Consider the following 14,897-nt stretch of genomic DNA (forward strand, 5'->3'; position numbering starts at 1 on the left):
CGCAGCTGGCCCCTTCTCCACGCATGCATTGTGGTGGTCAGGTGAACAGCGTCAGCCAATGGTAAGCAGGCTTTCTGACCTAGTGCTTCGTAATACTTCAACAGTGTAGACTGGCACAGACGAGAAGAGATTGTTCAATAAAGTCATTATTTTGGGGGAGGGGGGTTGCGCATAAAAAGTAATCTCATCGCTTCATAAAATTAAGGATAAAATTAAAATTTAATGATGTCTCATAAACTGTTAAAACAAATTCATGTCTCCAATTGAAACTTTTCTAGTGACTGATCACATCTAAATTTTTCAGTTGGCCGAATTAAATTCACAGAAATTCACAATTCACAAAATTTTCATTTTTTGATGTGATCAGTCACTAGAAAATTTTCAATTGGAGACATTTTTTTTTTACAGTGTACCTTTCTAGGCCTTGAAAGTGTTCATTAAATTGCTGTCTGCAGGGGTCAGATCAGAGCTCACAGAGTTCATCAAAAATATCTTAATTTGTGTTCTGAAGATAAACAGAGGTCTACGAGATTAGAACTTCATGAGGATGAGGAATTACTGACAGAGATCTTTGGGTTAATTAAACCTTTAAAGTTAAACTAAAAAAGTACCGTTAAGCTAATGAAGCTCTATGAGAAAATAATCCAGTATTGCATGCAACTTGGAACTCTTTGCTACATCTGCTCTAAAACAGTTTTTTCCTCCCGTCTCAACCTCAAGTCTTAAAACTGGATTAAACCGATTTCAAGACTGGATTACACTGATTAAAGCCTGATGCAACATGGGTCTGCCTTTTCAACACCCTGTTGTTTTAATAATCATTAGATTTTCTTTATCAGCCTCTCAGGCCCTGTGAACTCAAAAGATTCTCTACTATTCATTTTGCTCTGATATCTAGAAAGTGGAAAAGAGGGACTAAAAGACTGACATTAGTTCTGTTCTCTGTTCTCTCTCTCTCTCTCTCTCTCTCTCTCTCTCTCTCTCTCTCTCTCTCTCTCTCTCTCTCTCTCTCTCTCTCTCTCTCTCCCTCTCTCTCTCTCTCTCTCTGCACTGGTTTAAACTGATCTGGACTCTAGGGCCTGGATCCATCGATTTTTTTTCTGCTTCTTTTTATCAGGGCAGGTAGAAGGAGGAGTTTTACCAGGACACATTACATGGCCGAGAGCTGTTCCAAAAGATTGTGTGCAGTGCTTTTCTTTGTGTCTTGTGCTAAAATAACATTTTAACAGAATGTCACTAATGCTTTGTGATCTCAAATATTTGGCCAAATTATTATTATTATTAGGGGCCAAGCACCGAAGGTGCGGAGGCACCTATTGAAACCGTAGTCGCACTTTCTTCTTCCGCCATGGAGGTCTATGGCAGCCCATAGAACCGTTTGCGGGAAAGTTGTAACGATTTGACATTCTGATAGAGGGTAGTCCCAACATTAAATACACCAATTTTGGTGTCTCTAACTCAATCCCTCTAGCGCCACCACCTGTCCAAAGTTGCACTCATGTTTATGCTAATAACTTTTGAATCTTAAGGGCTAGTTATTATTATTATTATTTAAATTCAGTCATGTATTTCTAAACCAAAATGTGTTTCTTCAGTTCAGTGAAAAAAATTAATCAGTGTTAAAATGAAAGTCAGTCAGGTCCAATGTTGTTTGAACCTCAAACAATCTTTAAAATATCTTCTTTTGTTTTCTGCAAAAGAAAGAATGTCGGGTTTGGAACAACACAAGGGTGAGTAAATGATGACACAATTTACATTTTTGAGTGAAGTTTCATAATATTCCAAAAGTTTTACATATTTGCCCTTTTTATACAGTGACTATCAGTGTTGGGCAGTAGCATCACTTAGTTTAACTAAATTTCTGGGTAGGGAGCTTTACTTTATTGATAAAGCCGTGGGGTACTGCTGACAAAGACTATATAACATCACGTTTTCTTCCCTTCAGCAATGAAGTTACTTGTCCGCAGGGCAATATTTATGCATAGACATTATGACATTATAGGCATATGCCTATTTGCTCGTACATAGAATGGGGGCCCAATTATAATAATGAGAACTGTATTTTATATATATATATATATATATATATATATATATATATATATATATATATATACATACATATTATATATATATACATACACACACACACACACACACACACACTTCATTATTAGAAATATTTCACTCTAATGGAATAATATAAGGTAAATCCAGCTCTGCTTGTCCAGATTTTTCGTCAGCTGTTTTGAATGTGAATCATTCAGACAACTCACTCACAGTAATGGCATACTTTAAAAATAACACACAAAATGAGCACTGCATGAAATGGATTTTTACAGTACCTACATACAATCCATTGAACCCTGCAAATGCCTTCTATCATTTAGAGAGATTAAGATGGTGTTCGTTAGAATCAACACCTGTATGTGCTGCTCATGAAGAATGACTGTGCAAGTAAAACATTTTCCAACCAATCGAAAACACAAAAGCAAAAAAAAATTGAACTATTTCATCACCATGTGTCCTATATACTGTAGAGTGCCATCAAAATAGCATGCTACATGCATGGTTGTGAATCTGATTTCGCATTTGGTATTAATATCTGATGTATATAGTACTGCCACAATAGGCTGCTTTCTGAAAGCCAATAGTTAGACTAGTTTTGTTAGATGTGGCGTGTATTTGACAGTATGCCTGGCATCTGATTCATTTGTAACCACTCACTTTCTCTCCTCATTAACACGTTAACGGCCAACATAGTTTTTTTTTTTAGAGATTTTTTTTGTATAAATATTAAATATTAATAAAAATATAAACATTTGAACTACATTTGCCATTTAGCTTTTAGTGTAAATGATTACTTTCTCTAAACTGCTTAGATAATTTACCAAATAATCATTGTTGACTACAATATCCTGGGGTATACTGTAAATATAAATGCATAAACCTGTTATTGTACCCTTGTCATTTTTTGAATATATGGTTATGATGCGAATATAGCGTTATGGTCCTTACCATTATTGTTCTAGTCTTTAAATAACAGAGAGGTATAGGCATCTCTCTCTCTCTCTCTCTCTCTCTCTCTCTCTCTCTCTCTCTCTCTCTCTCTCTCTCTCCCCCCCCTCTCTCTCATCTGATAGGCTCTTCTTTTGATTTATGTCTATTAAGGGACTCATATAGAGAACAACTTATTTATTGATTTGTTTTCCCAAAGAGCCAAAGTCAATCTGATAGTATTGATTCCTGCTGTGCCTTGAAAAAACATTAGACGGCACAAACTGATTCACTTCATTCTATGTATCTAAAGAATAGTATTCTTTTCTGCCCCAAATGACACACTTATGAACTTCTGTCTGTCTGGAGCATGTGTAAGACCAAAAGAGAGTGAATGAAACTAAGTGGGTCAGAGAGTTTGTTCATTAACAGATGGTGTTTGCTTTCCAGTGGCAATAAACAAATGCACTCAGCAGAGCTATAAAGACCTGTGAATATTTGTGCGCATGCATGTGTTTGTATTGGTAATATGCATGGATGCCCAAATATAAATGAATAGGCTGCTCTCTGATTAAGATTTTGAATGGCGAAGCTGCAGCTGTAATTGCAAAGCGAGGAAAATGAGTGAGAGAGAGAAAGAGAGTGAACATTAAAATACAGAGAGAATGATTCCAAAACCCCATTAAAGACAAACGACATCTTGTGTGCAGTGGTCTTCATTATTCATTAATAGTTCATTTGGCAGCATAATTGTAACTGATGGTCTCAGACTGAATGTGTTTATTGCCCTCAAGATGTGTCACTGTTTTCACATTTAGTGAATTTAACATTTATTGTAAGAGGTACCAATGGACTGACCAATGAATTTACCAATGACCATTAGGGAAACATCAGAAAGAAATGGATCACATTGTCTGAGTGATTTGTTAATTTCAGAATGTCTTCATCATATACACTTTAAATGGAACACTTGATTGTAACTTTGTTGAGCACTAGATGCAATTCCTGTGGTTTTAGAAAAGCACAATTGTGTATAAAATCTTTAAACTTTTTAACTATTTGACCTACTTTAACTATTTGACAGGCTTATTCTCAATCATGGCTCTCAATATTTAATTGTGAGTTAAGCACTTGAATGGTTATTCAGCAAAAATGTCAATTTTGTCATCATTTACTCACCCCCATGTCATTCTACATGCCGCTTGTCAGTTCTGGTGAACAGAAACAAGCGAGATGTTAGGGAGCCTGACTTCTACAGCTTTTTGAGTGGCTTTTTGATTCATTATTAAATCATTATTCACTGAAAAATCTCTCAGCATATTAAACCTTGACACATCACAACTGGTTACAAGACAACCTGAGGATTATTGATGTCAAACTGACACGCAAACTCGATTTTTGGAAGATGTTTGAACTCCGTTATTGAGGAGGATTTGCAGCAAATATTGTGAATTTCTGTCCGTTCACCACACAAATATCATACGGCTCCTGATGAATAGGAATATAGCACACGAGTTGAATGGAGTAAGCGTTTCGAGCTTGATAGCATTTTTATTGTATGAAAAAGAATGTGTATTAAAACTCCTCTTGTGTACCATGGAAGAAAAAAGTACAGCGGCTGAAGTGACATGAGAGTGAGTAAATAATGACAGGTGGCTAAACTAACACTTTAAGCTTCAGACTTTCACTTGTGCCATACCATAACAGCCAAGAGAAAAAGTGGTCTTAATTCAGTCTATAATGTTGCCTCTGTCACGCTATTTTCTGCAACAACAAAGGCGGAAGACCTTTTCTGACCTTGTTGGAGAACTATGTGTTTACCAACAAAATCCAGGCTCTGCGATATATAAAAATGCATGTCAGGAGTTTGAGACTGTCTTTGAATTGTTCTCGAAATCCGGAGATTTGTTCTGACTGTGAACATTACACAGATAATGATCCATAATGAAGAGAAAAAAACACTGCACAGATAATGAGCCGTAATGAACAAAAGAACATTGTCTTTGTAAAACCAATTAATCTAATATGGATTATTCGTTTTAAAGAAAGTCAGGAATTTCATTGCTCTTCTCTTCTCTTCCTTTCCTTTTCATTTTTTTTATTTTTTATATATCCAACCAGTGTGAGTATAGCTGCTTCATTATGCCACTGTCTGGTCTCGCTCTTTCTCTGTTGACTATTTCTGTGCAGAAACAGAGAAGCCCATCCACTAGGACCAATGAAAGTGTGCTTGTGTGTGTGTGTGTGTGTGTGTGTGTGTGTGTGTTACATACAATGGCAACTGCAGTGATAAAAGCTCTGCAGCACTCTCTTTCACATGTCTGCATAAGTGTGTACGTGTGCGTGTGTGTGTGTGTTTGTGTGCAGAAGGAGGCCATTTCAGTGTCTGTCAGATCTCATACGGAGTGTCAGAGCTAACAAGCTCCTGCATGGACTGAGAACACTACAAATGGGACACTGCCTGGAGGCAGCTAGTCTTTGCATACGCATGTGTTTGAATGTGCATGAACATACGTCCATCTGAAGAATGTGACATTAAGTGTCTACATTTTGCTGCACTATATCGTAAACTGCAGAGTATGACAGAGGTGTGATATACTGAGGATGTGAGTGGACTAAAAGCCATGAGCCGCATATGTATTCATTTAAAAAAATAAAATAATAATAATAATACCATTGCTGCCGACGAACCAGTGCGGTTCTCAAGGCCGGAATCATAGAGAAATCCTGACAGAGGCTGCCCTAAAGTAAAAATGTCACAGGGGAAGAGGTTATTGATTTATTTCCCTTGAAACTGTCAAAAAATCTGACAAAGCATTGACACAGCAATAAGTGATTAGTGAAATGCCAATTATCCAATACATGCAAAACATTCCCGTCAGTCACCTTCACAGTGCGAATACACTGGGCATCCCGCCAGGAAAAAGCTTCCTTTCAAAACACAAACAAATGATTTATTAAGACAACAAGTGGAAGGAATACCATTAAAATAGCTGATGCTGCTATTATTCAGGCAAAAACATCTTTAGCGCATTTAAAATGCTCTGTATTAGACAGATGATTGTCTTTGTTAAGAGCTACAAAGCCAGATGGTGAAACGGGGTGGTAACCATACTGAAAACTCACATGCACATAAACATTGCTCAGTGAGGTAATGATCAGCAAATATGCTATTCCCAGTTCCAAGTATACAGTATATATAACAGGTACGTTGATGAGTTAAGCAAGTGACTGCAGTTCAATAAATCTTACTAGCTGTTAGCAAGGGCTAGAGTTCAGCTAAGAGTGCTGGAAAATAAAGTTATCTATGGAGCTTACGTAAATCCTCAGGGTTTTCTGTGATGGACAGAGCTAGGGTAATTTCCAGGCCACCTTAATCGTGGTAAAAAGAAAGAAGTCATGATATTATACTGACCTTCCTCATGTCAAGCTTGAGTCTGAACATGCATGTTTGTACAGTATGTGAGTGTCTGTTTGTGGAAGTGTTCCAGTTCATACAGAGCCAGATGTAATTGTGCATATTTTAACTCAACTGCATAAAGAGCTTTTCTTACCCCCTCCTGCTTCAAACACACGCCACTTCCTTCCCTAAGGAGAGGAAAGACATCTCTTGCCCCCTCTCTCTCTCTCCATTAATGTCTGTCTCTCTCTCTAATCATGCTATTGACAGGTTGCTTTAAATTAATCATGAATGCAAATTTCCTTCATGTTTCCTTTCCTTTAAAAAGATAAATAAATCAAAATAATTCCAAACTGCACTTCACTACAGAGATATTTAGGATGTTTATACAGAGAAGATGCTTTTAGCTTATATAGGTTACCCTTTATTGTGTCTTGCAACAGTTCAATACTAAACATCTTATTTTAAGGAGGAATTTGTTTCAGTACAAGTCAGTCGGACTGTAAAACTAATTTATTTTTTATCAGATTTGAAATATAAAAGATAAAAATGCTCACTCTGATGTCATTCCAAGAATACACACTGAGAAAAGTCCTAATAATTTTGTCTATTGATTTTCACAGGTTTTTCCCCATATTTTGAATTACGTCTTGCATTGTGGTTTAGGGTTAAAGGAAATGTCTGTAAAATTAACGGATAATGTCTTGACAGAAAATGACTCGTGCCTTTTATTTTTTTCTCTGGATTTTTTCTCACAGTGTATGAAAGCCATACATCTCAATTAACATTCATATCTCTCTCTTTTTCTTAAGGGGACACACACACACGCACGCACGCGCGCACACACACACTCAGTTTCAGTCAATCTCATGTCAATCTTGAGTACCTATAGAGTAGTATTGCATCCTTCATATCTCCAAAAAGTCTTTAGTTTTATTATATTTATAAAAGAAATATGGGCTGTACCGAGTCTTTCCGGAAAAAACAGAGTGGCTGGAGGCGTATCGTGTGGGCGGAGCTAAAGAATGACGAGCGCGCAAAGCAGTGACGTCCTCAAGCGTGGAGAAGAAAACGCTACCCAGATTCAACTAATACATATATGATCCAGAATAAGATCTGGAGGCTGAAATAAATTGAACAGGAGAAGCAACAACATCAGGACGTCCGTCTCTGTGGTATGTACTGTATTTAGTGCCCTGTCAACATTTGTGTGTGTTTACTCGCAGTTTATGAGGACATGATTTGGTTTATGGACTATTGTATGCGACTAAACCTTAGCAGTAGCAAGCAAAACGGTTTTGCACGTCAGACTAGTGTAACGTTATATATAGAACAACAATGGAGTAACGTTAGCGCATTTGAATGACGAAGCACGCTTTGTGAGAACGCTATAGGTTTATGTTTGGGTGGTTTTACAATAAACAAACGGACACCTATAGTGGTCTGATAAACAAATGTATTTACACACCATACCACATAACACACACCATAGATCGCATGCTCCATTGATAAATTAACTATACATGATCGTGTCGTGTACTGATGTTTACTCACGCGACGATAGCCAACAGCACAGCCATTTGAAGCAGTTTTACTCACCGGCTGCTTCCAAAGCAGGACCGAACCTTTATTGCTGGGACCGATCCGTCAAAAACACACTTCTTTGGTATGATTTGGTGAAGTCCTGTGACAGCAGTGACCATGGAGATCCGCGATGTTGTGAAGCTTCCCGTCATTTCTGTTTTCAAATCGGTTCAAATGAAGCTCTGCCTTCCCGGAATGCTGTGCTGAAGCGTTGAAGTCGCTTGATGTCACCCACAGGAATAAAGTGGAGCGTGGCGCGGACTATAACGACAGAAGTGTTCACGGACGAGTCGATCTGCAGCTGAGAGAGTGTTTATGGGCTAAGTTTGCTCTCTCGCCTCTAGTCACCCGCGCGCGCACCCTTCTGGGAGAAGAGCCTGTACGGCCCATACAAGGACCTTCCGCTCTGTCGACGTCAAGCGGACCCATACTCGAAAAAACTCTCCGAAACTTGTGAGAAACCGGAAGGAGCATTTTTGACACAGAAATACTCCATCAAACGTCCAACATTAGTTTTTGAAACTTTGTTTATGTTTAGGATGGGAATCCATGTCTTTAACAGTGTAAAAAGCTCAGTATGCATGAAACAGCACCCCCCCCCTTTAAACTGGATCACAATTAATTATTTTTTTAATCTGAGGCAGAAACTTGCTTCTATAAAAACCTGTATGGTGATTTATTCAGTGATATATTTTAATCTTTTCCATACAATGACAATAAAATAAGTCTACATGACTAGTCCATATATTCTGATGTGACTCTATATTGTCAATCAGTTTATCATAAACATGGATTTGCGCACTAGCAAGCGCCTTGATAATATCAAAATTGGGCCACTGATGACTCAATTTCCTGCAACAGAATTTTGCACATTAAAACATCAGTGGCATTTATGAACAATATTGCTGTGCACACCAGGACCAATATATTTCTGGTATCAAGTTTCATTTATCACGAATCTTCTTTATAACAAGTATTGTTCTCCATATCTGTCAGCTTGAGAGACTGAATTAAAACTAGTAAAATGTTTGCCGCATTGTGGACATTTTTGAATCTGAATGTTGACTTTGAGCTGTTTAAGACACAACTCAAGCTTTTTTGAAACTTTTATAGATTTGTGTGAGGAACAAACCGAAAGGTAAAATGGTTAAAAAAAATTCCTCACTCCACCAAAGCTCTTAAGTCTCATTTGAATCCACATTTAACATTTTTTAAATGTCAATTCACCTTACCATATTTGGCAACTCACCACTTTGAATCAGATTTCAACAGTGAAATTAGCTGAGCAGTTAAATAATTGGAGATGCATTTTGCATTTCAAAAAGTTAAAGAACATTTTTTTTACTAACAGAAATTCTTTGTATCTTATTGAAAACATTTAATTTGAATAATTACTTCTTCTTTTTTTACTTTTAAAGAAAAATTAAAAGAAAAAGATTTCTTAATATTGTTTATATATATATATATATATATATATATATATATATATATATATATATATATATATATATATATATATATATATATATATTGCAACTCTGTTACTGGCAATTCTGTTGTTACTGTCAACATTGTTACTCTACCTTGGTAACAGTTTGACAGTAACAGTATTGACCATTTTAAACTTTTTAGCCAAAAACTTAACTTGCTAGCATAAATGCTAAGAGCACATGGCACTAATGAAATCATGATTAAAAGACTTCTAAACAACCCATTGTGTGATCAGTGACAAATTATGTTTTCCTTTTGATATTGTGGTGGATATCATTTTGACATTTTACAAAATAATGCTTGTGCAAGAACTTTTTAGATTCAAATATTTTCTTAGCAAGAGCACACAACATTTAGTTCTTCAGATCTTATTAGTGAGGGAATGTGACATCATTTCCTGTATCTTACATAGTTGTGGGTGATAATTCCACCAACTTAAAGGGTTAGTTCACCCAAAAATAAAAATTCTCTCATTTATACCCTAATGTCATTCGACACCCGTAAAACCTCTGTTCATCTTCGGAACACACATGAAGATATTTTTTGTTGATATCCAATGGCTCAGAAAGGCCTTTATTGACACCAATGTCATTTCCTCTCTCAATACCCATAAAAGGCACTAAAGATGTCATTACAAAGCCCATCTCACTACAGTGGTCCTACAATAATTGTATGAAGCAACGATAATAGTTTTTGTGTGCAAAAAAACTAAATTACGACTTATATAGTGTTATATATGTGTATAGTGTGTATGTTTCTAACAGTTATCAGTGTATTGATTCATGATTCGGATCATGTGTCAACCACCAAACTACTGAAATCATGTGACATTGGCGATCCGAATCATGAATCAATACACTGATTCACAACCATTAGAAACATTGTTTTGAATTCGGCCCATCATAAGTCGTAATTTAGTTTTTTGGCTCACAAAAACTATTCATGTCACTTCATAAAACTATTGTAGAATCACTGTAGTGAGAGTGGCTTTGTAACGACATATATAGCGCCTTTTATGGGTCTTGAGAGAGGAAATGACATTGGTGTCAATGAAGGCCTTTCTGAGTCATCGGATTTCAACAAAAATATCTTCATTTGTGTTCTGAAGATGAATGGAGGTCTTACCGGTGCCGAACGACATGATGGTAAGTAATTAATAACAGAATTTTTGGGCGAGCTAACCCTTTAAAGGCAAAGTATGGTACAGCAACAGTAACAGAATTGACGCTATATATATATATATATATATATATATATATATATATATATATATATATATATATATATATATATATATATATATATATATATATATATATGTATATATATATATTAAGATAAAAATATTTTTAAACTATTTGATGTTAAAATCAGGAAAATATGTAGGTCTTTTATAAATAAAATAAATTAAATATTACCAAAAGAAAAGTAAAATAAAATATATTGATTTACCAATACACAAATTTGGAAATCATGATTTTTAGCTATACAAGACACTTTTTTACAGCAAATGTTATATTGTTATGGCCTCTAACATCTTGTGAACCATGACAATGACTAACAAATGATTTAGATCATTTAAAAATATAAATAACCATTTGAAAGAAAGCAGAAAAATAATGACTTTGGAATATATCTGCCATTATAGAATCACCCAGCTGTAGTAGAAGGACATCTTAATTGACATCATATGGCCTCAAAGTGTCGTTGTGCATCTTTTATATGTATTTTGGAGCTTAACAGATGTTTTTACAATGAACAGCCATTGTATGGAAAAGAGGTGTATACAGATTCTTCACAATAGGCTCCACAGAAGGACATGAGGGTGAGTAAATAACTAAAGTTTCTTTAAGAACGATCAGTTTCACAGTAAAACAATGTTTCTTCTACTTTAAAATGAAGACTTACCCCTGGTTATCATTTTGCTGTTAGTTTCTGTATTTAAAATCTGCCACTCATTGATGTGACAGCAGACGAGGTTATCTGTTTTCCTGCTTACATATTAATACGAAAAGATGCCGTCTCGACTGCTCCAGATGTCTCTCTGCTCGCGGATACCCTCGGGGCCATCGCTATACCCCGCGCGCGCACCTGTCACACACTCTGCTCCCGAGCTCGGTCCAAGCCGGAGCGAGTGAGTGAGAGCGTGTCACTCAGCAGCTCCACCCCTCCGGTAACTACACCCAGCTCAGATCCGACCGAACCCGCACATCAGACACATTCACGGTTATACAGGTATCCCCCTCAACGTCACTACCTTGGCGAAAAGTTATTTTAGGTGTTAATGTTGGGATTTTGAGGGAACTTACGTGGACTTGATTGGGTGCAAAAGGTGAAAACGAGAGTGAGGATGATTAAGATGAAGGATGTCTTGGGGTTCGAGTCTAGCTGGACGTGCTGGACGCTGTTTCTCTGCGCTCTCGTGCCGCTCCCAGCGCGCGCGGATATCACTTGCACCTCGTGCTTCGCTCCAATACGACGGAATGTGGTTCAAGTGAAGGCAACTGCTTTTGTCAGTCGCGATTTTGGAAGTGTACCGGACGGCAACAATGATAAAAACTGGAAGTTGGGAATTGATGGCGCTCAACTTTCCCCTGAAGCGCACACAAAGTCTCTTTCTGTGTCCTGGAGAGAGGAACCGGAGAACTCGCACTTTCCCCAAGCGGAACGGACGAGCCCAGCTGAGGAAAAAGACGGAAAAGTTTATCCAACATGGTCTTCAGAGGAACCCAAAGTAAAAATGAGGGAAAAGCGCAGTCTGTTTCCGTCTGACAGCGCGGCCGGTTCTCGGTTCGAGTTCAGGCGTACCGGAGGATTTGACGGTACCGGGAAGAGTCCGAGGCAGAATGAGCCACACCTGATCACGTCCACCTTTGCGTTGTCTGGGGATTCTGCTCATAATCAAGCCATGGTGCTGTGGTCCGGACACAACAGCAGCGTGAGTTTAAAGTTTACACATGCATCACACTTTGATCATAATTTAATCATTATACTTAAGTTAAAACTGGTTCATTGTATAGTGATGGATTTTTTTGATATTCTGGAGTAGTAGTAGCCTACACACACACACACACACACACACACACACACACACACACACACACACACACACACACACACACACACACACGACTGGTGCATTCCCATGGTGCATTTCTTGTACACCATTCTTTGTTTCTTTGTTGAAAAAAAATAAACTATAATAATCTTCTGTTTTTTTACGAAAGGCATCGACAACATAATCCATGATGAAAACAAAAAATCAATCTGCCTCGCCTTAGTATTACAACTTCTTTAATGAATGACTATTTTCCATAAATTCTTATATCGATTTACTGTAAGCCACTGGTTCTCATTTGACACCCAATCATTCATTTTTTTCTATTACTTTGATGAATTAAAGCATGTGTGATCGTAGTTTGCTTGTCATTATGTTGAGTTCATACTTTCTCAGAAACTCTTTGTGTATATGGCAGATTTGAAGTGTTGTATGGAATATGACCATTGTAGATTTTTAGTAAAGCGTCCCATGTCCTCAGTGTTGTTACAGTGCCTTATATAAAGATCGGAAGCAATACAATAATAATTTTTGTAGTCTCCCATAACACACATTTGCCCCTACACCCGATTTAGTGTACTTCCTTACTACACACTATGCAAAAAGAGTGGAATGTCAGCATAAGTAGTATTTATGATTCTCAAGCAATACCCAGATGACCTGCTGGATCTGCTTAGATATTAGAGTGTGCAGCAGTAGACACTTTACTGTCCCATAAGGCCACACAAATACAATAAAATGTCAGAGAATTGTGAGCCACATGCTAATGTTAAATACCAAATGAAGATAAGAAAGTTGTTTCTTTTGGCTAAATTGTTCATATTTAATGCCTTATTTTTTTGCAGCTGTTTCATAGTTCAAAAGATAAGGTCAACATGATGGATGAAGTATAAAGATGCCATTTTTTCTTTTTTATTGGATACACAGTGTACTAGAAAGGTAAAGGTTTTGGACACAGCTTTATCTCATTTGCTTACTTGATTACTTGATCTGTTCTGGGATGCAGATGTTTCAGATGAACCTGCCAGAAATGCAGTTTAAGTGAACACAGTGCCCGGCTTAGAAGAATGAATTGATATTACTTTAAAATGTCTGTCAATTATCTGCCTGCACCACTTTATTAACAATCAATTTCTTTCATCAATAATCTATAGCTGCATCTGCTAGAGACCTCCATCTGTAGCACCCTGGGTGCTCTGCTTGTATTTCTCCATATGCTGCTGTGGTTTGAATGATGCCTCTTTTTTTTGGTAACCTGAACTCATTCCTTTTCCTTCACAATTTCTGTGCCTCATCTGAAATATAAATGACTGACTCTGTCAGCATACTTTTTAGATTGGCAGGGTAATACCTGCAGAATTTATGTGTGCGCACGCTTCTGCAGTGCTGCTGATGCCATCAGTGTATCTTTTACCAAACCGCATGAGTGATGCTTTGCGATGCCACAGATGCAAACCGAACGTCAGATAAACGATAGCATCCACAAACTTTTTCTTCCTGTGTGTCTCAATCTCACCCTGACATGCACACATTCATGCATTGCACATAGACATTTGTTGTATCAATTTGACACTGCTAAATGAGCCACCAATTGTTTAAAGGATAACACGCTCAATAATATATTAAAAAACATTGCACACAATCATGACATTAAATGAAAAATGAGGCCCATATGGTAGTTTCAAAAAAATCAGTTTAGGAAATGATGTTAGCATGAGAGAAGAGATGACACCGGTAGCCTCCCAGCGGCAAGCAACAAATGAAGCCCTCTGTCATGCCAGTTTTCATCAAATGTGAAACCTTTCCTTTTGCTTCCTGTAGACACTGTATCCTGTTACCACACAACTGATAAAGCTAATGTGTGGCCTTTCACACCTCTGTTGGACCTCTCTCAAGCCATGACATGCACACATACAAGTCCTATTAACACACAATAGGATGCAGTGGGCAATAACAATAATGCAAATTTGTTAACTGTTACAGTCAATACCCTTGTTTGCTCCAGAAGGTGAGAGCAGATGGACAGATACCTGTAGAGTATGCAAATACCAGGATACAGTTATACTCAAGGGTGTCATAGAGAGCCTGTTGCAGTGTGTGTGACATAACGGAAGAATTAGAGACTAGGTGTGTTTAATTTGACCGTAAGTGCTCTGCAAAGTCGACTTCACCGCGTATTCTGCCATCTTAAAGGGATAGTTCACACAAAAGTGAAAATTGTGTCAACATTACCCTCATGTTGTTCAAAAACCAATAAGAGCATTAATCTTTAAAACATAAATTAAAACATTTGTCCAGATAGTCAAAACTTAAAAAGATAATCATAAAATGAATCCATATGAAGCAGTCTAAATCCAAGCCTTGTGA

General features: G+C 37.2%; 2 protein-coding genes across 4 annotated transcripts in view; one reads left to right on the top strand and one right to left on the bottom strand.

Moving 5' to 3' along the window:
* The window catches only part of neurl1ab (neuralized E3 ubiquitin protein ligase 1Ab), a 79,714-nt gene extending 67,806 nt beyond the window's left edge, over nucleotides 1–11,908 (bottom strand). Inside the window, exon 1 of one of the 2 annotated variants that reach the window (XM_067455668.1) lies at nucleotides 11,782–11,908. Coding sequence is in view for 1 of the 2 variants with exons in the window: in XM_067455666.1 (XP_067311767.1) it covers nucleotides 11,381–11,393 (13 nt within the window). In the remaining variant the exon portion in view is untranslated. Of the gene's footprint in view, nucleotides 1–11,380; nucleotides 11,528–11,781 lie in introns of those variants that run through there. The other variant, XM_067455666.1, reaches the window with a different exon arrangement.
* sorcs3b (sortilin related VPS10 domain containing receptor 3b) overlaps nucleotides 11,823–14,897 on the top strand; it is a 66,585-nt gene continuing 63,510 nt past the window's right edge. For both annotated transcript variants that reach the window (XM_067455663.1, XM_067455664.1), the window contains exon 1: nucleotides 11,823–12,410. In XM_067455663.1, the coding sequence (XP_067311764.1) occupies nucleotides 11,823–12,410 (588 nt within the window). The remainder of the gene's footprint in view (nucleotides 12,411–14,897) is intronic.

This window comes from Pseudorasbora parva, chromosome 10 (genome assembly GCF_024679245.1).
Source record: "Pseudorasbora parva isolate DD20220531a chromosome 10, ASM2467924v1, whole genome shotgun sequence".
NCBI classification, from domain to species: Eukaryota; Metazoa; Chordata; class Actinopteri; order Cypriniformes; family Gobionidae; genus Pseudorasbora; species Pseudorasbora parva.